The 27,625-nt window shown below is 40.7% G+C and overlaps 1 protein-coding gene across 1 annotated transcript in view; it reads left to right on the forward strand.

Annotated features, from left to right (window-relative positions):
• Positions 1-26,324, forward strand: part of LOC136884102 (PWWP domain-containing protein 2A) — a 144,334-nt gene extending 118,010 nt beyond the window's left edge. The window contains exons 3-4 of the mRNA XM_067156139.2: positions 20,039-20,173; positions 24,540-26,324. Of these exons, the coding sequence (XP_067012240.1) occupies positions 20,039-20,173; positions 24,540-24,683 (279 nt within the window). The 3' untranslated portion in view covers positions 24,684-26,324. The remainder of the gene's footprint in view (positions 1-20,038; positions 20,174-24,539) is intronic.
• The last annotated feature ends 1,301 nt before the right edge of the window (positions 26,325-27,625 follow it).

A 27,625-nucleotide genomic window follows, 5' to 3' on the forward strand; every position in this document is an offset into this window, starting at 1 on the left:
TTCTGTACCATAGTTCGTAGGAACTTCATTTCTGCAGCTTGTAGTTTGCTGTCCACTTGTTGGGTTGTTGTGCAGGTTTCTAGGTCATATGTTATTATGGGGGTGAAGTATGATTGGAATAGAATCTGCTTTGATCTTAAGGGAACTTGGTCGTTCCAGAGGAGGTTCCGAACTTGATGGTAAAACTGAGCTGATTTTTGAATGCAGTTGTTAATCTCATGCTGTATTCTGTTATCACTTGAAATGATGCACCCAAGATATTTATATTGGTCTACTGTTTCCAGTTATGTACCTTCCAGCATTATTTTTCCTTTCTTCTTCTGCCTGTTGACAGACATAGTAACAGTTTTCGATTTATTTATTGTTAATCCGTGTGCTTTCAAGTGTTCATTCCAGGTGTTCAGCCTCTCTTGGACTTCCTTCTCTGTATTTCCTCAAATTACTACATCATCTGCAAATGCAAATGCATTGATGTCCATATTGTTCTTCTGCTTAATTTCTTTCATGACTTCATCCATGACAGTGATAAAAAGTAATGGTGAAAGGGTACTGCCTTGTTGCACTCCTTTAGTGGTTTGGAACCAATCAGAATTAACGTTTCCTATCTGTACGCAACTGCAGCAGTCTTCGTAAAGCATTTTAACTTTCTGGATAAGCCCTTTGGGTACATTCTTCTTTCTTAAACATTCCCATATAGTCTTCCTTGGAACACTATCAAATGCTTTTTCGAGATCCAAAAACACTAGTGTTAAGTCTTTGCCCTTCTCCCAATGCTTTTCTAACAGTATTCTAAGTGCAAATATGAGATCGGTAGTTGATCGGTGTTCTCTGAATCCATATTGTTCTTCCTGTAGTTGTGGTTCTATTATTTTCCTTAGCCTTTTTTCAAGTATTTTCTCAAATATTTTCAAACCATGAGACAATAAAATGATCCCTCTATAATTGCTACATTTCTTCCGGCTTCCTTTTTTGAAGAGAGGTATTATTATTCCCTTTTTCCAATCATCTGGGACTTTCCTATCCTTCCATATTGCATTAATTACTCTATGAAGCCACTGTATTCCTATTGCACCAGTTGCTTTGATCATATCTGCACTGACTTCATCAAATCCTGTAGATCTGACTAGAATTTATCACTGCGTGAGTTGGGGTTTCTTCAACTGTTATGGTCGCCTGAGTCGTAAGAATTTTTACAAAACCGGAATCTTGGTTAAAGTTGTTCTTGTTAGGGTTTGAATCAGTTTGAATATTCCTTTAGAAAGAAGCATGGTTATGTATTAAGGCTGAAGCGTGTAAGTTGGAGACATATTGTTGATATCATTCATTGTGTATCGGATAAAAGTAATTTGGAAAATTCCGTCATTCTTTTTGATTAACTTCCCATTGGTGCATATTCAATCTGGGAAGAATATGAGTTGTCTGTAACTGGATAAGAGAAAAAACGGGGGTTTAGAATAATGAATGTGGAACCCAATACGGTAATAATTGCAGAATGAGTGCTTATCGTATGAACTTACTTGTCTTGTCGACGTTAGCTGGGACCAATTGTTCCGGTTGTGTCTGAACGGGTAAGCTTGCTAGTCCTAGTGTAGTATTGATGCTGTAGCGGAGGGGTGGAGCGTTGTGGGGAAGGGGACGTGAGTTTCAAATCGTGCGTCCGTATTGTTGCTTGAGAGGCGGTTACTTGAATTGGATTGGGCAGGCCTAGCATTAGGCGTGGCTATTGGAGCGCATGCTTTCTGTGATTTAAACATACTGGGAACTTTATTCTGATTTACGGCCTGGATTAACCTCGGAGTCGTTTCATAGAACGGATTTTTGTTATCGATGACATCGTTAAGATTATTATTTTTGTTATAAGTTTGATCCAAATAAATGTACAAGTTTTCCGTTTTGTTCAATAATTTCCCCTTGCCTAGGCTTTTGATGACCGTCAAATCATTTTCTATTGAGGTGAATTTATGTTCGGTTTCTATCATATGCTGGCTCATGACTGAATACTTATTATGCTTGGAAGCATTGTAATGTTCCAGATACCGGGCGAGTTGGCCGTGCGTGTAGAGGCGCGCGGTTGTGAGCTTGCATCCGGGAGATAGTAGGTTCGAATCCCACTATCGGCAGCCCTGAAGATGGTTTTCCGTGGTTTCCCATTTTCACACCAGAGAATTATATGAATGGCATACTTCAAAAGGGTAATGACCACAAAGGGAAATGGAAAAAGCTGTATTCATATATCAGGAATCAAAAAGGAAAAGGAGTCCAAATTCCTACAATGGTGGGAGAAGGGGGTGAACACTATTTAACAGATACTGAGAAAGCAAACCTATTTAGTAGGAAATTTAGAGATTCAGTAGATGATTGTCAAGAGTTGGAAACCGAAACAGAAGATAGAGAGGGAGAGAGACAGAGGGAAACAAGAAGCTTCTCATTCACAAACGAAGATATTTTCAGAGAAATCCAACTGCTTCAGCAAGGAAAAGCTGCAGGAAGTGATCAAATTACTGGGGAGGTATTAAAGACAATGGGGTGGTACATAGTGCCTTATTTAAAATTTCTCTTTGACTATGTCATAAATAATAGTGTAATACCAAAGGAATGGAAGGAATCTATAATAATACCAATTTATAAAGGAAAGGGTGATAAAAGGAAACCAGAGAACTACAGACCAATCAGCCTGACCAGTATAGTTTGTAAAATTCTGGAGAGTTTAATATCGAAGTACATCAGAGGGATATGTGATGATAGAAATTGGTTCATGAGGAGCCAGTATGGATTTAGAAAGAAATTTTCTTGTGAGGCACAACTGGTGGGATTTCAGCAGGACATATCAGATCAGTTGGATTCAGGAGGTCAGTTAGATTGCATAGCCATATATCTTTCCAAAGCCTTTGATAGAGTGGAACATGGAATATTATTAAAGAAATTGGAGGGAATAGGATTGGACGTAAGGGTTACACGTTGGATAAAAGCATTTCTAAATTCAAGGGTTCAGAAAGTCAAAGTAGGAAATAATGTATCGCAGGAAGAGAAAGTTTGGAAGGGAATTGCACAGGGTAGTATAATCGGTCCGTTACTTTTCTTAATATACGCAAATGATTTAGGGAACAATATAACATCAAAAATAAGATTGTATGCAGATGACATAATTGTTTATAGGGAAATAAATGACATTGAGGATTGTTCAGAATTACAAAGGGACCTTGAAAGTATCCAACAATGGGTTGAAGAAAATAATATGAAGGTTAATGGAGGCAAATCAACTGTTACAACTTTTACAAACAGGAGCTTTAAAACTGAATTTGAATATACTTTGGATGAGGTAGTTATCCCAAAAGATGGCAAGTGCAAATACTTAGGTGTGAGATTTGAAAGTAATTTGCACTGGAAGGGTCATATTGATGACATTGTTGGGAAAGCATACAGATCATTACATGTCATAATGAGGCTACTTAAAGGATGCAACAAAGAATTAAAAGAAAAAAGTTACTTGAGTATGGTTCGTCCATTATTGGAATATGCAAACAGTGTTTGGGATCCTCACCAAGAATACCTAATAAAAGAAATAGATAGTGTGCAGAGGAAAGCAGCAAGATTTGTAACAGGGGATTTCAGGAGAAAGAGTAGTGTATCAGAAATGTTAAAGGAACTTGGGTGGGAAACTTTAAGTAAGAGAAGGGAGAAAACTAGACTTACAGGATTATATAGAGCCTATACAGGAGAAGAAGCATGGGGAGATATCCGTGAGAGGCTTCAGTTGGAAAATAATTATATCGGCAGGACTGACCACAAATATAAAATTAGAAGGAATTTTAGCAGAAGCGATTGGGGTAAATTTTCATTCATTGGGAAGGGTGTGAAGGAGTGGAACAGTTTACCAGGGGTAGTGTTTGATCCTTTTCCAAAATCTGTACAGATATTCAAGAAGAGAATAAACAGCAACAGAGAAAATAAATGAAGTGTTAGAGGGCATTCGACCGGTGCAGGTTATTGTAAATAAAAAAAAAAATGTGTGTGAATAAATTAATTCCATCCCCTGGTCTAAGGAGTTTGGACAGCCAAAGTAGGGGACTGCCTGTAGGGGTGAAGTACAGTGGGGACTTCGAGGGCCCTGGGACCGCTACGGTAGCTGTGAAGGCCCTTCAGGAACTCTGAAAAGTGGTGGCAAAAGGGGCTCTGGTTAAGACGCAGCAGGTCGTTATGCTACTTAGGATCCAGAACGGGTAAAAAAAAAAAGTAAATAAATAAATGCAATGTAAATATTAATGTTATACCAGTTTTATAGTATCATTTGAAGCAATTCCACATACTGTATATCAGTTGACTATATTTGTAAGTAGTACAGGAGATATTATAATTAGAATTTTGTAAACAATATAAATTTATTAAGGATGAGCTGTGTGTTTAATAGAAAACATTGTTAGCGTAAATTGTATAATATTGTATTATAGGAAAAATTTTCTTCTCTTGTTAATTTAATATTTAATGCTTGACAATAATGTATTTTAGTGTACCATTTGCCACCGAGGTAGACACCTCATTTGCAAATAAAGATATTTTGATTTTGATTTGAAATGCTGGGGCTGTACCTTAATTAAGGCCACGGCCGCTTCCTTCCAACTCCTAGGCCTTTCCTATCCCATCGTCGCCATAAGACCTATCTGTGTCGGTGCGACGTAAAGCCCCTAGCAAAAAAAAAAAAAAAGAAAATGTTCCAGATACCTCATGTAAAAGCTCCTCCCGGTTTGTCCAAAATATGTGAACTAACATTGAGCACGTTTTAACCTATAAACACTGGATCCTGAGTAAATGTTGTTGTTAATATTGGCTCTACTGTGGTTGAGGAATATGTTCTGATTATTATTTATTGTCTTGAAGGCTATGTTGACACTGTGTTTTTTTAAAAAAAAATATTAATGATATGATGGATAGCGAGGCTATTATACGTAAGTGTGGTGTAGTTGTTTGTCTTTGAATTCTCTGGGACAAGGTTGGACAATAGCCTAATTTTGATCTTATTAATTAACCGATTGATTATATTTACTTTAAAGCCATTGAACCGAGCTAACTGTCTTATGTAATTTAGTTCTGTTTCCAAACTTTTTTGGCGAAAGAGGAATTATTAGTGCCCTATATATTAGACTATGATAGGCAGCTAGTTTTTGGGTCTTAGGATGTAAGGACGAATCTTTAATAGTTATGGGTGAATGAGTAGGTTTCCTAAAAATTTGAAATTCAAAAGTGTTATTCAAGCATGTAATTGTTAAATCTAAAAAATTTAAAGAATTGTTGACCTCATCTTCTTTGGTGAATTTGACGTTAGGATCTATTTCGTTTAGCGAGACTAATATATCATGACTGTGTCGTGACCTACCTGACCTGTGAGACGATCTCGTAGGTTGGTCACCAGGCACTTGGATGTTGAAGTATTACCTGACCTGCCGAGCGGAATGTAGGGAGGTAATTTGTAGGTATGACTCGTCCCGCAACTCCCGAAATAAAAGATGAAATGGTTTCCCTGTCCTTTATTGCTGAGGACACTAAAACTACTATGTACAGTATATTTACAAGTCTGAATGTAATGATCTATAGTGAGAGCGAGCTTGTTTCACGCGCCTACTGTTCTACTACGCGTCTATCTGAATCTTGCCCTGCGGCACTTGGGCTATACTCGAAAAGAATCTCGTTGTGACAAGTACGAACTACTGGCTGGAAGAAGGCCCCGCGCCATCTTGGCCAGGGGTTATATCTCCGCTCCTGAACTCAAAGTTCTATCCCTACCTCCTTGGGTGTTACGGGCATTGCTAAACTGATCATCCAGTCACTAGCGCCCTCAAGTGGCTATTCTCAATAGTCGTTACAGTAAGTGCTGCTACCTAGGCACTACTGTCTTCTGTCTTACTTTTGTCCTCATCTTTCCTTGTTTCCCTAGTGCATCTGTACTGACCCTGAATGGCCTTGCTCTGGGCTTTGTTTCTTTGTCGGTTTCGGCGGCCGCCTGGCTCGCCGACATACTACCTCTGTTTGTCGATACACAGTAAATAACTTGTTGTGATCAACAAGTTCCCGCTCTTAGTCAACACTTGTGTAAGCGCACTTCGCAAGCTCTCTCCACTACATGTAACTTCTTGAAATATTTCCCTTTTCTTACAGTAACTAAATCTGACTATAATTATTAATCAATTACCTTAATGCTACAAGGTGTCTCCTGTCTTTGATAATCATTCTAACACTAATAAATCTCCTCTGACACCTTGAGCTCCAAACTCGGCTGCGAACCCCGGCTGCCTTCCACCTGGCAGTCCGCCGGTTCGAGTCCGTGGGAGGTCGGTACACGACATCTCCCCCCTTAGGGAAGAAATGGATGCAACCATACGTTGCGTCCATTTCTGTCCTACACTATTTATACTCGGATGTTGCCGGTACGTAAGGATCGGCGACCTTGTGGTGAAGGGGAAGGTTGTTCTCTACTCTGATTATCACTTGCGTCTATTTCTATTGCTTCTATAGATCTCACAGGCGTACTAGGGCGTCCCCCAGCAGGCCTGGAGTGTAATTCCATGATTTCCGCAGACATCTCCGGGCGTCCCCGGATCCGCCTGGGACGTTGGAATATAGTTAAATCCTCATCTGAAGTCTTAACCTTATCTCCCTTCGTGATTACCGTTTGTTTTATACATATATTAGGGCAATGAGCCCGTGCATCGTCAAACCATCTCTTTGCTGGAAACCCTAGTTTTGGACAGCAACAATTACAACAATAACAAATTAAAATTAAACTTGTGATACCAACAACTATCCACACAATATATCTGTATACATTAATATGCTGATAGACCATTTGTCTTTGCAGTTCTTCTTTTTGTCTCACCATATCTTCCACTTCTTGTGTCTTATGGGTAGCCCATTGTAAATCGTTAATGTGATTTAGCAAATTATTTAAGGACAACTTATTCATTTCGGGTATCTGTTCTAACTTGATTTCACTACCTATTTGTTCACAACAGTCATAATCAAGTGTGACTTCTGGTACAAAGTCTTTACTTTGTGTAGTGTTCACTTCACCTACACCTTGTATTTTACTATGTGGTCCATATACTGTGCAACCTGCACTTAAAACAAGAATACCAGTGCCTGTTAACCTGATATCACTGGTGGTATCCTTACACATACATGTTACTTTAACTTCTTCTGGGGATACGTATATATATCTGTTAGCTCTGATAGGTATCCACATGAGCTGTTGAACGGGAAGTATTCTTTTATCACAATAATCTGGAATCTGACTAACTCCTAAGATAAGCTGGACTGCACAACTCTTTTGAGTGTACACTGTATTAATAGGGAATTTAACATGACATAGTTTCCAACTGGGTGTTACTACCTTACATTGATTTACCTGATCTTTATCTAACTGAACATAAGTTTGTTTCTCTTTGTCCATAAGGATATAGTCCTTGGTCTCTTGAAGATAAACAAAATGGTGTGGATTACTCTTCATATACGTGGGGAATGGAATCATGTGAAACATTGTATAAGTTACCCTATCTGTAAGGGGTGTCTTGATGACGTACACTAGATAATTTTTGTTGGCGAACACTTCCACTGTGGCTACTTTGTAAATCAAGTAGCCGTAAGCTGATTTTAAGTCAAATGGCAAGGACAATCCTTTAGGGAAATCTCCCTGAGCTTTCTTATAACCTTTAATAATATCATCTGGTGAAATTATTTGCACCTGAATGACTCCTACCTGAGCATTCATTATACCTGATAACACAACACTGTAATGCTCATACAGTTGTATGAGAAGGCCTTCAATCTCAATTAAATGCCTATTCACTGAGTTTTCTAATTCTACTTGCTTAAGTGCTTCTGTAATCTGAAGCGTGCTATTGGCAAGATATGATCTAATTTCTGCAATGTTTTGAGTTAATCTCTGCTCATTGGCTGTGACATCGTAAATGGTGCTGTTCATAGATTGCAATGTTGATTTTACTACTATCATCTGGTCTTTTGCAATTTTCATAATTGAAAGCTGTTCCTGCTCTAACTCACTAATTTTTGACTCATATTTATCGGCATCCTCTTGACTTAATGTTCCAAATAATGCCTTTGAGATGGAACCTACTGCATTAATTAGGCCTCGTTTTCGCTTAGTGTTATCCGTTTCCCCTATTGGTTTAGTAATCATCGTAATTAATTCCTTCGATTCCTTAATTCTATCTAATTGTGCACTTAGCATTTTAACATCCTGTTGACATGTTAGGTTAGTACTTCTTTCTAACTGTGTACATATTAATTGAGTCCAGTGTATGTGTCTCTTGACATTTGAAAATACTTCACTTAATTTATTCAGGTTTACATAGGTAACTAGTGTCCATTCCGTATGGTATAACTGTATCTCACCCTGATTGTCGAAGTATGCCCCTGGAGTACTCTCATATGGTGTCACCTTGACATCCAGTACTTCTCCGGCTATTCTGTAGCGGTGTGACGTCACGACTATCACTGCTACTACGATGGACAACAATTCTAGCATTCGCGCCATATCTGCTGTCTACCTGCAAGGTAAAGACAGGATGTGTGTTACCATTTGCTTCCCAGTTTTCGTTTCTACAAGTACAATTTCAAACGGTTCTTATGTACTTTAACCCGTTTTCCTTTCTTATTCATCTGTAGGGTGCAGTTCACCCCTGAAACATCTACTATTTCGTACGGACCTTCGAATGGTGGGCTTAGCTTTCTGGATTTTCCTCTTCGCAATGCGTCATTGCGCAAAAGAACCTTATCACCTACCTGAAAGGTGACCTCATTTTGCTTTTTGTCGTAGTGTTCTTTCTCTAATTCCTTTCGCTCTATTAAAGTCTTTCTGGCGGCCTCGTGATTTCGCCTAAGCTGTGCCGTCAGTTCCTCCACCACGTTCTGGTGTTCATTGTAATTCATTTCAGGTGGCTTTTGCAGCACACCTGGGATATTTGCCTTCCTTCCAAAAATTAATTCGTAGGGTGTGAACCCTGTACTTGTGCTCTTTGTGGTATTATACACAAAGCTAGCTGTAGGCAAATACTTGTCCCAGTCATTCTGCTCCCCTGAGCAGACATAATGCCTTAGATACTCCGTGAGCACCTTATGGGATCTTTCTATGCTACCGTTCGATTGTGGCCTGAAGGCCGTAGTGTGTGTTTTCCGAATGCGCAGCGTTTTACACAGCGTCTTAAACACATCACTCATGAAATTACTACCCTGGTCAGTGAGAATCTGGTCTGGTATCCCGTAGATACTTATTACGTTATTGATTAGCGTCCGTGCCACGGTTTCTGCCTCCTGATTAGGCATGGCACTCGCTACTATGTACTTTGACAGCTGATCTTGGCATGTCAGTATGTACCTGTTTCCTGCCTCTGTCAATGGAAGAGGTCCAACTACGTCTAGGGATATTTTCTCAAAGACTGTGTTCGGGGTATCCGTAATTCTCATGGGAGCCCTGACGTCTGGTCTGGTCCCTTTATTCTTTTGGCAGGAGGGACATGTGCGTACATAGCGCTCAATGTCCCCTTTCATGCCCTTCCACTGAATTCGTTCACGTACCCTGGCGTACGTGCGTGCTATTCCTTGGTGGCCTCCCACCAAAGAATCATGACATTCTTTCAAAATGGCTAGCTTTTCAGCTTCGCCTAGTTCGTTCTCTTCCTCAGATAAGCTACCTTCGGGCGAAATCTCCTCTGCGTTAGCGTCCTCGGAAACCTTGCTACCGTCCGCTTCAATTCCCTCTGCCGTAGCGTCCTCGGGTTTTGAAGACAGTACCTCCTCCCTATTCTCGTCTGAGGCCTGAGTTTCTACTGTTGTCTCTGAGTGAGACCTGTGCTGAGCCGAGTTAACCACTCGCGCTTGGCACTTGGGTTCAGTGGGATTCCTACTCAGGGCATCTGCATTGCAGTTCTGTTTGCCCTGCTTATATACGACGTCGAAGTCGTATTCCGCTAGCTTCAGCCTGAACTTTAGCAGGCGTGAAGACGGATCTTGCACGTTGAAGACCCACTTCAACGGCTTATGGTCTGTCACAACAGTGAATTTTCTACCAAACAGATATGGTCTGAAATACTTTACTGCCCACACTATTGCCAACAATTCTTTCTCAGTTACGCTATAATTCATTTCTGCTTTATTAAGCGTTCTACTTGCATAGGCAATTGGAAGGTCTTTTCCGATAGGTCCTTGTGACAATACTGCCCCAACCGCTTCGTTGCTCGCATCAGTGGTAACAACGAATGGTTTTTCAAAATCCGGATACTGCAATATAGGTTCCTCAATTAGCTTTTGCTTTAGTATCTGGAACGCTTGGTCCTGATCGTCTCCCCATACAAAGGGAACGTCCTTCTTCACTAACTGATACAGCGGTTTCGCGATTTTGCTGTAGTTAGGTATGAACTTCCTATAGTACCCACTCAGTCCGCAGAACTGCTTGATCTGGCGGCTAGTGGTCGGCCTCGGAAAGTCCTTAACAGCCTGTACTTTACGTGGGTCTGGTAAGACACCTTCGTCAGTGATTACATGTCCTAGGAACGTTACTTCGGTTCTTAGGAATTCACACTTATCTGGCTGGAGTTTCAGCGTGTTCTCTCTCAGCCTTTGAAATACGTCTCTTAGCTTCGCATTGTGCTCCTGGATTGAACCCCCGTACACAATGACGTCATCCAGGTAACACAGACATTTTATACCCGTTAACCCTGTGAGCACGTTGTTCATCAGCCTCGTAAACGTGGCTGGCGCGTCTTTCAAACCCATGGGCATTTTCCTGAATTCGTACTTGCGTCCTAGTGCAGAGAATGCTGTCTTTGGCCTGTCTTCAGGCTTCAACAACACCTGGTGATAGCCACTCGCGAGATCTAAGGTCGAAAAATATCTCGCCTTGCCAAGGGCGTCTAACAGTTCTGAAATTAATGGCAGGTGATAACTGGTTCCTATCGTTATCTCGTTCAATTTTCGAAAGTCGATCACGACCCTCCATTTTTGTTTCCCTGAGGCGTCTAACTTCTTGGGAATTAAAAGTAATGGCGCATTCCAGGCTGATGTGCTAGGTGTGATAATTTCATCACTCAGCATCTTATCTATCTGAGCTTGTATTTCCCCTTTCTGTGCTTCGGGAAGTCTATACGGTCGTACATTAATTGGAGGTTGATCTTGGGGTGTAGGGATCTCATGCTGTAGTACATCAGTGTGAGTTAGTTTGTCTCCCTCAAGATGGAAGATATCATTGTACTCAGCACAGATGGCGTATATCCCTTCCTTATCTACCTGCGTGAGGTGATCAACTCGCAAACAATCTATCACCCGCTGTGATCGGGGCTTCTGGGTGGCCGGTTCTCCGTTTGCCACTCTACTGTTCTGCTCTACCTTTCGCACTTGTGCTAGGCAGGTCTTATCTACCTCCTGTATGTGCACTCGTGGACTGTGTAAAGTCACTGCCTCTTCAGTGGTATTCATCATGCTAACCACTGCTTCGTGGTGCGCTCATTTAGTTAGGCACCCTGCGAGGTACACCCCTGGTATCACCTCTTCCTTCTCAATAATTCCTAAGGGTAGATTCCGATCTACTTCTATAACAACGACCTTCTGGGTCCTTGGTTCGAGACGGACCACCTTCGTCTCTCGTGCCCCCATAGGGTATTGTCGCCCTCTTATGGTGACATGACCTTCCCTATAGTCAATCACGCTATCTGTTAGGAGGTCTCGCCCAACTATACCATCCTGTGTTAATTGGAAGTCACTCCCTACCACATGAAATGTGTGACTTGTGTTTCCAATGGCAAAACGTACAGTACCTTGTGTGTAAATTATTCCATTACTTACACCCGCTAATTCAATTGATTTGCTCCCGTCAATCAGGCATTCCTTGGGTACCGATTGCCTCTTTACTAGGCTGACATCGGACCCAGTATCTATCAAAAATCTCAACGGTCTTCCTTGGTTCGCAACCTGGATCAGCACCGTGCCTTCTACGTCAGAATTCTTGGGACCTTCTGGTGTGCGGGCCTCCGTAACTGTCCCCTTGCTACGGGCCCGTTCTAGTTTGCCGCCTGAGCCACGGAGGCTTTCGTGGCGTGCGTACTGCCGCCCTTCTTTTTGAACCAACAGTCTTGGGTTCGATGTGACCACCTATCACAATGTTCGCATTGGGCTCGGTATCTTACGGCCTTGCCCCCTATGCGATCACTCTGAGTTTGGCCTTTCATGGCCCTGTTGCCCGTGGACTTGCCTTGGGCTTTTCGACAATTTCTCTGAACGTGGCCCTGTCGGCCACACGAATAGCACCTACGGCTATCCATACGCATCACCGGAGTGTGTGCACCTTGAGTGCGTGCACCTTGAGTGTGTGCACCTTGTGTGCGTGCACCTTGTCGACAATTCACCTGTATGTGCCCTTTTTGGCCGCAACGATAACAAGTTCTGTTTTCACCTGTCACTGTGTTTGGTTGTGTGCGTACTATGTGCACTGTTTCTCGTACCTCTTTTTCCTTGTCCCTCTGTTTCTTTCTACAGTCACGTTCAATGTGCCCTGTCTTCCCACAATAGCGGCAGTTTAATTTACTGAAGGTGCCCCCTGTAGCTGTATTGGAACTAGCGGTCTGTGTGGTGTGAGCTCCCTGCGTTCCTGTGTTCTTACAGTTCCTTGCTATGTGGCCTTCCTGGTTACAATTGTAACAGACCACCCTAACACTAGCATGTGTTGGCTTAGTATGCCACTTTGGTGCTGCACTGCGCTCCTGTTCTGGTTTGCGCTTGCTAAACCCTGAGCTATGTTTGTGTTGTAGGCCCTCTCGTGCCTTCTTTGACATTATTACGGTTTCTTCCTGTTGAGCAAGTGCAACTGCCCTCTCAAAAGTAATGCCCTTTTCTGACTGTTCCCTAGCTTGTATTCGAGGGTTGGCTAACCCTTGTATGAAACTGGCAACACATATTTTTCTTGTTATTTGCAACTGTGCATCGCGATCTTCCTCTAATTCGCCTTCAAGTATTGCCTCTCTAAAAGAAGCTGACAATGTTTCTATTTTGTGCGCCCAAAGTGCGACTGATTCTCGCGGGTCCTGCGCTGTTTGGAACATTTGACAAATGTACAAATCTAATGTGCCTTGCTGGCCATAATATTCTGTCAATGCCCGCTTGGCTTTCTCCCAATTATGTATATCACGTCTGTACAACAACTTATCTCGGGCTCTGCCCGTAACCTTAGTTAAAATGTACTTGAAAAACAACTCTTGATCCTCATCCTTAATCATACGAACAGCAGCATCTACGTTAGCTATGAACTCATGCAATCTATCTGGTTGACTGCCATCAAACTCTCGTCCAATGAGACGATGTCCTTCTACTACTGTAACAAAAGGCCCACTCATACTTACTGATTCCACCTCGTCAAGCATCTCAGTGCCTTGGTCTGCTGGTACTGAACTATTCTGTCGTGCCATTTGAAATAAATATTCAGCTTACCTTAATTCTTCAGTGCTGCTTCACTGCTGGGCTGGATGAGTAGTCGGCTGTAGTGCTGCGTCTCCACCGGATGGCGTTGTCTGCTACTGGACTGCTACCCCTCTGCTGGGCTGGCTTAGTAGGCTGCGGTAGTGATGCTCCTCTTCTGCGATGCGCGGCACACGAACGAAACTACGCGGTAGCGCGGTTCGGACAATCTTCTGCGAAGTCGCGATTTTCTCACACGGAAATCTTCTGCGAAGTCGCGGTTCTCTTACGGACAATCTTCTACGAAGTCGCGGTTCTCTCACGTTATTTCGGTGAGTTGACACTGTTCGAGAATCGAACTCGGGACCCTGCACTACCTGACACCAAATTTTTATACGTGCCTGTCGTGACCTACCTGACCTGTGAGACGATCTCGTAGGTTGGTCACCAGGCACTTGGATGTTGAAGTATTACCTGACCTGCCGAGCGGAATGTAGGGAGGTAATTTGTAGGTATGACTCGTCCCGCAACTCCCGAAATAAAAGATGAAATGGTTTCCCTGTCCTTTATTGCTGAGGACACTAAAACTACTATGTACAGTATATTTACAAGTCTGAATGTAATGATCTATAGTGAGAGCGAGCTTGTTTCACGCGCCTACTGTTCTACTACGCGTCTATCTGAATCTTGCCCTGCGGCACTTGGGCTATACTCGAAAAGAATCTCGTTCTGACAAGTACGAACTACTGGCTGGAAGAAGGCCCCGTGCCATCTTGGCCAGGGGTTATATCTCCGCTCCTGAACTCAAAGTTCTATCCCTACCTCCTTGGGTGTTACGGGCATTGCTAAACTGATCATCCAGTCACTAGCGCCCTCAAGTGGCTATTCTCAATAGTCGTTACAGTAAGTGCTGCTACCTAGGCACTACTGTCTTCTGTCTTACTTTTGTCCTCATCTTTCCTTGTTTCCCTAGTGCATCTGTACTGACCCTGAATGGCCTTGCACTGGGCTTTGTTTCTTTGTCGGTTTCGGCGGCCGCCTGGCTCGCCGACATACTACCTCTGTTTGTCGATACACAGTAAATAACTTGTTGTGATCAACAAGTCCCCGCTCTTAGTCAACACTTGTGTAAGCGCACTTCGCAAGCTCTCTCCACTACATGTAACTTCTTGAAATATTTCCCTTTTCTTACAGTAACTAAATCTGACTATAATTATTAATCAATTACCTTAATGCTACAAGGTGTCTCCTGTCTTTGATAATCATTCTAACACTAATTAATCTCCTCTGACACCTTGAGCTCCAAACTCGGCTGCGAACCCCGGCTGCCTTCCACCTGGCAGTCCGCCGGTTCGAGTCCGTGGGAGGTCGGTACACGACAACTGTTAGTAATGCCCTTCATTTGTGAAATTTTTGTATGTTCTATACAGTCCATGTAAATATCTGCTAGAATGCCAGATAGAAGGTCGCCCATAGCTAGGCCTTTAAAGGAGAAGTAATTATTGTTTAGAATGAAATTCAATATCTTCATGAATTCTTCAATTTCCATTTTACTGAGGCCGCTGTGTTTATTGATGTTGTCATGGATAATTTTAATGGTATCGTTTTGAATCTCGATGGGGAGTTTCCAAATACTGGTTTCTACCTCTGCTACTGTATTGATGATGTCGGTTGTTTTATTTCGGCTAGGCCAATTATACTTTAGGCCCTTATCCAATATCCCAATTTCTTCCTGAGAAAACTCCCCATCGAGATTCAAAACGATGTTAGACACGAAGTAAAAAGGAAATTACCTAAACTGGCCCAAGAGTTAAATGTTAATTTTGATTTCAATCACAAAAAACAAATTCAGAAATTAAAAACAAAAATAGACGACAATAACATTATTGTTACAAAGGCAGATAAAGGACGTTCCACAGTCCTACTAGACACACAATTTTGCACTCAAAAGAAGAATTTTTAATGATACTAGTTATTTGATAGTTAACAAAGCTCCCACTGTAAGAATTCAGTGAAATTTAAAAACTTTAGTAAAAATTTCTAATTTTCTTTTCAACGATCAAGAGCAATAAAGACTTTTCAACATGAACCCCAGTATCCCTACCGCCAGAGCTTTACCTAAGATTCATAAGAAGGACACCCCAATGCGTCCCATTATAAATTGCAGGAATAGCCCTACCTATAAAGTATCGAAATTCATTCATAGGTTTTTAGGAAAATAGTATGTTTTCAACAATAAATCCCCCTTAAAAAATTCAATTAATTTCTGCAAAATATTGAAGAAATATGAACTGCAACCCAACCATGTTTTATGTTCTTTCGAGGTAACAAACATGTTTCTAAGCATTCCTACTAAAGACACCATTAAAATTATCCATGACAACATCAATAAACACAGCGGCCTGAGTAAAATGAAAATTGAAGAATTCATGAAGATATTGAATTTCATTCTAAACAATAATTACTTCTCCTTTAAAGGCCTAGCTATGGGCGACCTTCTATCTGGCATTCTAGCAGATATTTACATGGACTGTATAGAACATACAAAAATTTCACAAATGAAGGGCATTAGTTTGTGGCTAAGGTTTGTTGACGACACTTTCGTAATCATCAATGAGGACATTACTAACAGTCATGATATATTAGTCTCGCTGAACGAAATAGATCCTAACGTCAAATTCACGAAAGAAGATGAGGTCAACAATTCTTTAAATTTTTTTAGATTTAACAATTACATGCTTGAATAACACTTTTGAATTTCAAATTTTTAGGAAACGTACTCATTCACCCATAACTATTAAAGATTCGTCCTTACATCCTAAGACCCAAAAACTAGCTGCCTATCATAGTCTAATATATAGGTCACTAAAAATTCCTCTTTTGCCAAAAAGTTTGGAAACAGAACTAAATTACATAAGACAGTTAGCTCGGTTCAATGGCTTTAAAGTAAATGTAATCAATCGGTTAATTAATAAGATCAAAATAAGGCTATTGTCCAACCTTGTCCCAGAGAAATCTAAGACAAACAACTACACCACACTTACGTATAATAGCCTCGCTACCCATCATATCATTAATATTTTAAAAAAAAACACAGCGTCAACATAGCCTTCAAGACAATAAATAATAATCAGAACATATTCCTCAACCACAGTAGAGTCAATATTAACAACAACATTTACTCAGGATCCAGTGTTTATAGGTTAAAATGTGCTCAATGTCAGTTCACATATTTTGGACAAACCGGGAGGAGCTTTTACACGAGGTATCTGGAACATTACAATGCTTCCAAGCATAATAAGTATTCAGCCATGAGCCAGCATATGATAGAAACCGAACATAAATTCACCTCAATAGAAAATGATTTGACGGTCATCAAAAGCCTAGGCAAGGGGAAATTATTGAACAAAACGGAAAACTTGTACATTTATTTGGATCAAACTTATAACAAAAATAATAATCTTAACGATGTCATCGATAACAAAAATCCGTTCTATGAAACGACTCCGAGGTTAATCCAGGCCGTAAATCAGAATAAAGTTCCCAGTATGTTTAAATCACAGAAAGCATGCGCTCCAATAGCCACGCCTAATGCTAGGCCTGCCCAATCCAATTCAAGTAACCGCCTCTCAAGCAACAATACGGACGCACGATTTGAAACTCACGTCCCCTTCCCCACAACGCTCCACCCCTCCGCTACAGCATCAATACTACACTAGGACTAGCAAGCTTACCCGTTCAGACACAACCGGAACAATTGGTCCCAGCTAACGTCGACAAGACAAGTAAGTTCATACGATAAGCACTCACTCTGCAATTATTACCGTATTGGGTTCCACATTCATTATTCTAAACCCCCGTTTTTTCTCTTATCCAGTTACAGACAACTCATATTCTTCCCAGATTGAATATGCACCAATGGGAAGTTAATCAAAAAGAATGACGGAATTTTCCAAATTACTTTTATCCGATACACAATGAATGATATCATCAATATGTCTCCAACTTACACGCTTCAGCCTTAATACATAACCATGCTTCTTTCTAAAGGAATATTCAAACTGATTCAAACCCTAACAAGAACAACTTTAACCAAGATTCCGGTTTTGTAAAAATTCTTACGACTCAGGCGACCATAACAGTTGAAGAAACCCCAACTCACGCAGTGATAAATTCTAGTCAATACAATTTGAGAAACCCCAATTCACGCTGTGATCAATCCAATACACAATTGGAAGTCTAGTCATTATAAAATAAGTTAATTAATTGTTCATAAATTCTGGCAAAGTTAGTGCACATATTGTACATACTGTACATATTGTACACTATGTAAATAGCATAAGACGATTGTATTTAGTATTAAGTTAGTTTACTAAAAGTTCCAATGTTTATAGTTTTAATTCTTGACCGTAAGATTAATATAGGCTGAAGGTGCCCATAACTAGGGTGAAACATGTCCCTAACTGGTGTTTTTAATTCATGTGGAATTTAATCACTAAAATTATATATATGTATTGAAAAGGTGGACACAATAATTTTAATCTTGAAAGAGTTTACTTAATTACAGAGCTATTCGAGGGAAAAAGATATGATTAATTGTATCGCAAGCTGCCGAGCACTGCTGCCTTTGGAAACCAGCTTGCTGTGCTATCCTGTCTATCAGTCCATTACCCTGTAAGATAGCACAAAAGGGATATTGGCCTGTAACTTTCATAATCTTTTCGATCATTGCTCTATTTTTTATCATGGCTATGACCCTAGCTTTTCTCCAAATTCTTGGGATCTGACACAGTTTCAAGCATTTGTTAACAAGGAAACCATGCTCTCTAGTGTAGACTCACTTCAGTCTGTGAAACACACAAGTTCAGTATAATTATTATGCTATAACATACCTGTAAAAACTCTTGGCAAGGGTGCAGTTATACCAATTTAATGGTCCATTATTGGACATTATAAATTTTCCAGATAACTCATTCTTGGTTGCCTGCATTTCGCTCCTATCTGCTAAGTTGGGCTCATCAGTTTGTAACTAGCACACCCACCAAGACGCATGGCCAGTGCATACCGTGGAGGCCACTGCATAGGCTACTTTGAAGCCACCAGCAGTGTCATTGCACTATGAGAGACTTTGTCTCACTTTCAGAAACTGATGCCTGCCTGGCCATCAGATGATATAGATGTTGGTTCCCTCAGGGAATATGAAATATTTGTCCAACGAAGAATGAGTTAGCTGGAAAATTTATAATGTCCAACAACGGACCATTAAATTGGTATTTTAAATTTACTCATTCAGGACAAATATTTCATATTCCCTGTGGGAATCAACATCTATATCAAAGGGTGTAGTGGTCGGTGCTCCAGGGTTCGAATCCCGTGCAGATATGTTTTTAAGATTCTTTTTTTAATAGTGTATATATGTATTCTTTGTTTAATAGTGTATGTGTTTTTTACAAGTATCTTAGAGTGTAATATTTGTGTGTCCTACAGACTTGCTATTTGCTTTACGTCGCACCAACACAGATAGGTCTTATGGCCACGATGGGACAGGAAAGGTCTAGGAGTGGGAAGGAAGCGGCCGTGGCCGTAATTAAGGTGTTAAAAATGGGAAACCACAGAATTCCATCTTCAGGGCTGCCGACAGTGGGAATCGAACCCACCATCTCCCAGATGTAAGCTCACAGCTGTGCACCCCTAACTGCATGGCCAACTCGCCCGGTGTCCTACAGACTGAAAAGTTTTTAAGTTCTATTCAATTTCAAGCATTTATTTATCAGCTCCAACAGCCACACTTTTGTGGCTGGACTGAAGTTCATCCTGACCAACTGCTTTATCAGTCTTACATTTACTGGATGTCAGTTCCAGTTCAGGTAACGTGAAGGGCTCTCATTGGCCGGTTTTCCGACTTTTGTTCTTCTCTGCTATGGTGCCAATTGTAGGTTTTCTGTTTTTTAGGAGCTGATGGGTATGAGTACTGGTTAGGGAAGGATCATTGCTCCTGCCTGTTGAGAAGTGCCCGAAGAGTTGAGAAGATCTTTGTCGTAGAGCTTGTAGTAGTTTTCCAACGGGGAGATAGCCTCTCGGAATAGAACTGCATCAGTGACATACAGTAACCTCGGAAGGAAAGGAAAGTGGTATTGAATGTGGAACCAAGGAAGAGATCCGCTTGCAGAGCACTAGCGCACGTTATGAAAGTTTTCTAGGTCAAAGCATCTGAACCATGCCACATTTTGACGTAAGCATTGAACGTTTTTCCTCTATTTAGCAGGCTGACAACCAAGTGAGACTTTGCCGGGCTGAGTGGCTCAGACTAGTCTTCCTACCCCAACTTGGCAGGTCAGTCCGGTGGTATTTAATGTTGCTCAGATACTTCAGCCTCGTGTCAGCGCGGTGTCTCCCAAAACCATCAAAGTTTTTAGTGGGACATAATACTAATAACTTTATTAACAAAGTGAGTTGTCCGCACACTTAGGGTTGTCTAGCTGTGAGCTTGCATTCAGGAGATGGTGCGTCGGCATGGTTTCCCATTTTCATACCTGGCTAATGCTTTCCCAGTCCTGTCACTTCACAGTCCTGTCTCTTGTTACAGGTGTTGAGCATCACGATGTCTCGTAAGGACGATGGAGGCTTCCTGTCACCTCAAGCACACGTTGCCTGGTATGGCTCATCTACGTCTTCACTCATGCCTTGTGACCAACTCAGCCCCTTCCTCGAGACCTTCAAGGTACTAATGAAATCAGCTTGTTTTTTCTGTTACTTTTTAAATTGTTTAAGAATGTCCTGATATTCAACATTCTTAGAAGAACCCCAACCTATAACTGGTCTAGATTAAGGTGATCAAGCGGAATGTTAACACAGGAGTCATTCTGCCATAAAATAGTATAGTATAGTAAAATAGTATTGCACTTCTACATGGAATGTGGTGTGAAACTTGCTAGGGTGACAAAATGAGTGATTCTGAACAGGTTGTAGTATTAATACTAATGACAAGAAAAACGTAAGCATGAAGGTTCAGTGGAACATAGGGAACAGCCAAGAAGGGTGTGAAAATAAAAAGAGTCTTAGGCCTCGCATAGTTAATATAGTCAGGGTCAGAAAAGAACGAGATTTCACCAAGGGAGGCTGGATAGGAGGGTGAAGGCAAGTTAATACATGTCCATGAGTCACATGTATTCTACTGCACCCACCCCTGGGGGACAATTTGAGCACAAGTCCAGTGGTATTCCAAGTCAGCCTTATGTCCGTAGATTTACTGGCATGTTAAAGAATAACTTATAAATCCCATTTTTATCCTGTATTGGCATCAACTCAACGAGGTTATGGTTGAAGGAAGAATCCCACCTTACTATAGTTGCTTTTTAGATTGTAGTGGCATAAACTAGCCATAAAAAGCAAGTAAATATCGAAACATGGGATTCTTTCCTCAACCCTGACCTCAGTTATGTTAAAGAACTCCTACGGCAGCTCAGCATCTCCAAAAACAAAAATCCAATACAATTATTGAAAGGTGTGTTAAAAGCATACACATTTATGTATAGAAGACCAAGATTTCATATTCTGTACTGTTAAATACTGTTTGTGGTATTGCTCCAAACCAGCCAGCTATAACACTATCGTTGAGCTTTTGGCAGTATGATTATTACATGATGTTAATTGATCATTCTTCAAAGTCTTCTTCCTTATGAGTACTTTTTGATTGAATGGCAAAATATGAAGTATAAAATATGTTCACTGTATATTATTGCACAAAAATTACTCTCACAGTTCTTCTCTTATTTTTATGATTTAAAGTTATGCACTTAGTACAGCTTAATTTAACTGTTGTGTAACATAATCTGTCAAAATTTTAATACAAGACCAACATGTCATTTTAGTTCTGACTTTTACTTGTTCCCCAACGGCATTTGTCCCAGAAAGACGAAGGAGTTTCAGGTTAGACTAAAGCATGAATCCGTTGTAAGTGGAACATTGAGTGCGAAGGGTCGAGGGGTCCAACATAAGGTTCCTCTGTATGGCAAGATGAGTGTGTGCATCATATAATTTGGTCTGGCAGTAGAGATGCAGGCTAGACAAGTTGGCAGAACAGAGCCTTTGTACAATGGAAGGTTATGGGTGGTATGAAATGAAATGGCGTATGGGTTTTAGTGCCGGGCGTGTCCGAAGACATGTTCGGCTCGCCAAGTGCAGGATTTTTTATTTGACGCCAGTAGGCGACCTGCGCGTCATGATGAGGATGAAATGATGATGAAGACGACACACACACCCAGCCCCCATGCCAGCGAAATTAACCAGTGATGGTTTAAATTCCCGACCCTGCCGGGAATCGAACCCGAGACCCCTGTGACCAAAGGCCAGCACGCTAACCATTTAGCCATGAAGCCGGACTATATATGGGATGGGATGGATGGTTGGATGGATCACACCGTTTACTGGACTGGAGGAGGTCAGGCAAAGAATGGAATAGGAGTGATTGTTAACAAAATCCTGGATGAAAATTTAGGTAGGCTAGACTATGTTAATGACAGAATAATCAGAGTACGACTGAGGACAGAAGGAGTGAAAGATTTCATCCAAGTTAATGCACCCCAAACTGGAAAACAGTGAGGATAATATAAAGGAGTTGTTGGAGATACTTGAGAAAGTAATCATCGATGTGCAAATGATAGTCATGGGGGACCTCAGTGCGCAGAAGTGATTGACCCATTTGGATACGGAGAAAGAAACAGTGAGGGAGATAAGTTGATTGATTTTTGTAAGAGAAATGAAATTATTATGGGTAACACTTGGTTTAGAAAGAAGAATGGTAGAAAGATCACTAGATATGGCTGGGGTGAAAGAAGGACAAAAAAGTTATTTAATTTTTGGTTGAGAAAATAAATCGTGAATTGTTAGTGGATGTAACAGCACTACCAGGTGAGGCGTTTGATGGAGATCACAGAGTAGTGGTAGCAAAATTGAAAACAGGTAAAATTGTGAGAGGAAAAGAAATAAGACAGAAGAAAGTAAAAGTATGGAAATTAATAGATAAAGAAACTCAAGAGGAATTAAAACAGCACATCCCAATATCAGAAATAGAAAATGTAGAAAAAGAAGAAGAATTAACCAAATATAAAAACACATTTGTAAGCTGTGCAGAGATGATTTGTGGCAGAACTTCAGCGAGAGTGAAGGAAAAGGATACACCTTGGTGCAATGGGAAGGTGAAGGAGGTTGTTAAATAAAAGAAGAGAGCATAGCAAGAATGGAATAGAGATAGGAAAGAAAGAAGTAAGGTGAAGTATCAGGAAATAAAAGGTGGTAAACAAAAAAAAGAAAAAGTGCTGGGAGAGATTCACACAAGTGTTGGAAAAGGATGTTGTATGGATTGATAGAAAATGAGAGAAAACAAGTGAAGGAAGAAATGTTATAACAGATCCAGAGGAGATAAAGAATAGGTGGAAAGACCATTTCGATAAACTCCTGAATGTGAGAAATGATACAGAATAGTGTGTAGTGGTAAATTATGATGATCCAAAAATGGAGTGTGATATTGCAATGGCTGAGGTGGAAATGGTTGTTAAACAAAAGAAAAGAGGGAAAGCAGCAGGGATGGATGAAATATGTGTGGGAATGGAGTACATTGGTTATATAGGCTGCTAGGTGGAGGGTCCCTTGATACTAATGATTCCTTTTCTTTCTCTTTCTCCTCTTATCATAACCTCTTTTCCATTCTGATTTTCATACCATATTTGTCAATATTCCTTTTAAAGCCACTAGTTACTGTTGACTTCCCAAACACTAAGTCATCTGCAAACAACAATATTTTCATATCCCCACCAGATCTTGCCTTTGTTTCCTTTGGAATTTCATCCATAACCATTAGAAATATAAGTGGAGACAATACATTTCCCTGTCTTAGTCCAGTTTGCTTTCTAAACCAATCTGTTCTCCCCAGTGGAGTCTAGACACATTGTTTTTGCTTGTTCCCTTGATTGGCTTCCACATCCTTTTCTTTCCAGGATTTCCCACACCTGTTCTCTAGTAACACTACCATATGCCTTCTCTAGATCTAGGAATACCATCACCAGATCTTTTCCATATTCCCACTGTTTTTGCATCAGTAATCTCATGGTAAATATGGGGTCTATCATTGACCTGCCCTGTCAAAATCCATACTGCTCTTCTTCCAAATTTCTTTCCACCCTTCCTCTCTTCCTCCTTCCTGTTATTCTCTCCAGTATTTCGGTTACTTGTCACCTGATATTATTACATCTTTACATCATTGGAGGGACCACCTTATGAACCTTTCTGCTTGCAGGAAGTGACTTGCGGAAACTTACCCTTGCCTTTACTAGGTACTCCACCAAACACCTCCTGAACTTCTTATGACTCATGGGGTTTTACCACCTTGGTTTTGCACCAAAGTGTATAGCAAGAATGAATTGACTATACATACTTCAAGTAGCCAAAAGAACATCTTTCTGGTACCACTTACGTGACCGTTTCATGAATTGGTATACTGCATTATAGTGGTCAGTTCTGTCAACCCCATCCATGCTTTTAGTGTAGTCTAGTACTACATCGGGCTTGGAGGCAGGTGGCTGGTTGGGATATTTAGACGCAACTTCTGTGACTGCAATTTTGTCACCCTTGTGACAGGTACTTAGCATGGTCACTGCGCACTTATCTTTCCACCCAAGGGTCAGCATTTCATTTTTCCGGCAGCTGATTATATCCCCCCTTTTCATTTTCTGTACATTGCCAGAATTGAGCTTATCTGGCATGCCTCTTCGGGAGGACATAACAGTACCAGTTGTGACCATACCCATTCCTAGTAGTTCGTTAGCTAGCTCTGATGAGGTGTAATATAGATATGGTGGAATATTGACATTTTTTTATGAGGGATGAGCACAGACTTTTCACAGCCTGAGTTGTCTTCAAAAGACCTGTGTTTTCAAGGGCAGATTTTCCCATAAATTATATAGGTAACCGTTGGTACTGTCAGAAAGAGCAAACACTTTCAACCCGAATTTCGCAGGTTTATAAGGCAGGGATGGATGTAGATCCATACATCAGATAGTGATAAATGTGACCTTGATTATCTGTTGCAGACACGTTACAACAAGAAGAAGAGGGGGCCATACAAGGAGGCCATCAGGCAGGCCACATGCGAAGCTCGGCGAGAGGAAGAAGACGTGATTCTCCCCGTGACCGCATCGTCCTCGTCTCCTCAGGAAGTGAACGTGGCGTCGTAGTACGGGTCAAAACGGTCTGGCTCTTTGTGACGTACGGCAGCTTCTTTTCCTCCCTTCCCTCTAGTCATTTTCGTGCTTGTAGCTCTCACTTTTACCGTTCGCCAAGGTTTGATTGTGTGATTCCTGGAAGTCGACACGCATGGTGAAGGGACTGCCACACTTCTCGTTCATCGTGTTGGCTTTTCCAAGCTTTAACCCTTTGGAGTATCCATCATACTTCGATGCTCTACAGTCAATTTAAAATGTGGTGAATATGACGAAAAGTATGAAGATATTTATTTTATATGATTGACGCTCTGAGAGTAAAATCTGTACAAAATTTGATATTGTGGATCAGTCTTCAAAATTCGTAGTAATATTTTTTCATTGTGTGGTATTTTGCGGTGGAGGTTTCACCGAGAAATGATGTCTGCCTTCTACCGTCCTTGACTTTACTGCCTCAGTATACAGGGATCGGTGCTATCAATGCATGCTGTGTTGCTGTACTCAGGGCTGGGTAGTAGAGCTCAAAACAACGTGGTAGCCATGCTGTTTGGAATGGTGCATCAGTGAGAGAATCTTATGTCATCATGAAACTCATAATCATTAGATGGTAAATTAAATGATACTGAATTCTTGATTCTGAAATTAATTTAATTCTTTTTTTTTTTTTTTTTTCAATATAGACTCGGTTAACATATTGTAACTTGAAATATAAGAACACTACAGCTGTATGTTCTAGTGTTCTACGTGTTTCAACTGACTGGGAAACTTATGTCCACTCCAGCCTGTGTACCACGTAAAGCAAGTCTGGCATTTTCTTGTAAATTTAGGAGAAGTTAGATGAGACTCCAGAGGGTTAATAAACTGTTCACCTCTCGTCCCCTACAAGGAGCCAGACATGAACGTGTTCCGTTCTGTTTGTTGATGGTCAACACATTCTCTAGTTTCATGTTTATTGCACATGTCCTCATAGTGCACAGGTTTATTACAAATGATTTATTGTGTAATTCCAAAATTAAAAGCACATCTATGTTTGTAGATGTGTGTTCGATACCTTAGGTGGTAGGACGAGTATGAGAAGTGCAGCATGTGTTCGCAGGCAACCAAAGCATTTTGAGATGGTATCGGAGCAGCTTAAGGATGCAGGTTGCTTGAACTGGATGACCCAGCATTTCGAATGCAGGAATTGGCCCGCTAGGTCTCTGGCCTTACTGGTTGTGATTTTATTCCTTTGGGGGTATGTTAACATGCAGACCCAGAAAATACGTATTAATTTCTTGGAAAAGGAAGTACAATAAGTAAATATATTGGTCATAAATCAAAATACAGTAGCACTTTGTCTCCTTGCTACTCTAATTTTACTCTTTACAAGGCTGTGTCCACTGTCGGAATTGGAAAATGATCCTGTGCTTTGCCCTGACGTAGCCTCTTAAAAATATCGTTCTCACTGACTGCGATGCTTGTTTGCAAACTGACAGATGTCAATCTTCTTTTATTATTTATAGAACTTTTCTTTGAACTTGCAAGGGTGGATTAAACTGCAAGTGATCTGTACCCGACAGTTCCCAATGAATTGAAGACTCTGTTTACATTGCTAACAACATAAGATAAGTATTACCGCTGTTTTGATGGCTGTAGTATATCTGTAACAAAAAGAGAGTAGATCATGGTGAGTTATCATGTGAAATACAGGTTAATCATTTGTAATAACCCTAATGAGGAAGTAAACAATGGTGAATGTGTCGACAGTTAAGGAAGACATTGTGTTCACTATAATGTAAATAGATAAATATATTTTATTTTCTTAGTGTTTTTATTCTTTTCTTTGTTAGATTGAGTTATTTTAAAAATAACTTTAAAACAATAAAAAACAGAAAAGTTGTATTTTGGTGTTAGATATTGCTACATGCGAATTGCGGGATCATTTCGTTTGACAGCTCTCGTTAGCTGCGAGCTCCTGACGGTTATGTAAACTGAGTTTGAGGCAGCCGGCAAGTTAAATGAGAAGACTGGGAACGGCAGTTGTGAGATGTGTTCCCTCTACATTAAATCTATACAGGGTGAAGCGTAATTCGCGCACTCGGGCGTTGCAGCGCGACTTCGCACATGCCAGCAATAAAAAAATGTCTCTTACAAAATTTCATCTTGCGAGTATATCCGGCAGAAAAACGACGTTGAAGATTAGCAATCTGGCAACACTGTAACCACATGTAGGGTAACTACCTCTGTCGGCAGACATTACTCGTATTGTACAGTTGGTGCAATGGATAGAGTTTTGGGTTAGCGTGCAGGAGGTCGAGTGGTCGATCCTGGGTTGAGGCGTATGTTTTTTATTTCGTAAATGTAGTCCAGGTGGTATGGTATCTGGCATCTTAATCGTCAACAGCGATTGCAGTGGGTCCTCTAGAAACCATTTGCACTTACATACTACGATCCTAGAAATGGATGAACAATCGTTTTCATTGGTCAGCTTTGAAAGGCGCCCTTTCCACGTCGTGGGCGTGAATTTATTCGCACCACTTCATCTACTAGATGTGAAACCTGTTTTCTTTGTACCCTCCCCCAATGGTCCCATAGATTAGTACCAACTATTATTCTTGCCTCGTTCAGGTCCATTACATTTCGTTAGGGCCTTACGTTACCAGTAGGCCTAGCAACGTCCTCTGCGAATAATGTCCAAACTCGGTTACAATTTGTATGTGTTATCACCATGGTCCCAATAATTCTGCCTTTCAATATTGCGTGTTGCGTCTGGTAACCACATGCTCTTTAGTACGTATCTCAATGTATTATTATTATTATTATTATTATTATTATTATTATTATTATTATTATTATTATTATTATTATGTTGTAAATGTAGGATACATGTGACCTCAGAAACGGTCTCTTACTGTATCACAGTAGGTACTGTCAGATGGAAATTAACAAATAAAAAATGCACCTCAACCCAGGATCGA

Source organism: Anabrus simplex, chromosome 12, assembly GCF_040414725.1.
Source record: "Anabrus simplex isolate iqAnaSimp1 chromosome 12, ASM4041472v1, whole genome shotgun sequence".
Taxonomy (NCBI): Eukaryota; Metazoa; Arthropoda; class Insecta; order Orthoptera; family Tettigoniidae; genus Anabrus; species Anabrus simplex.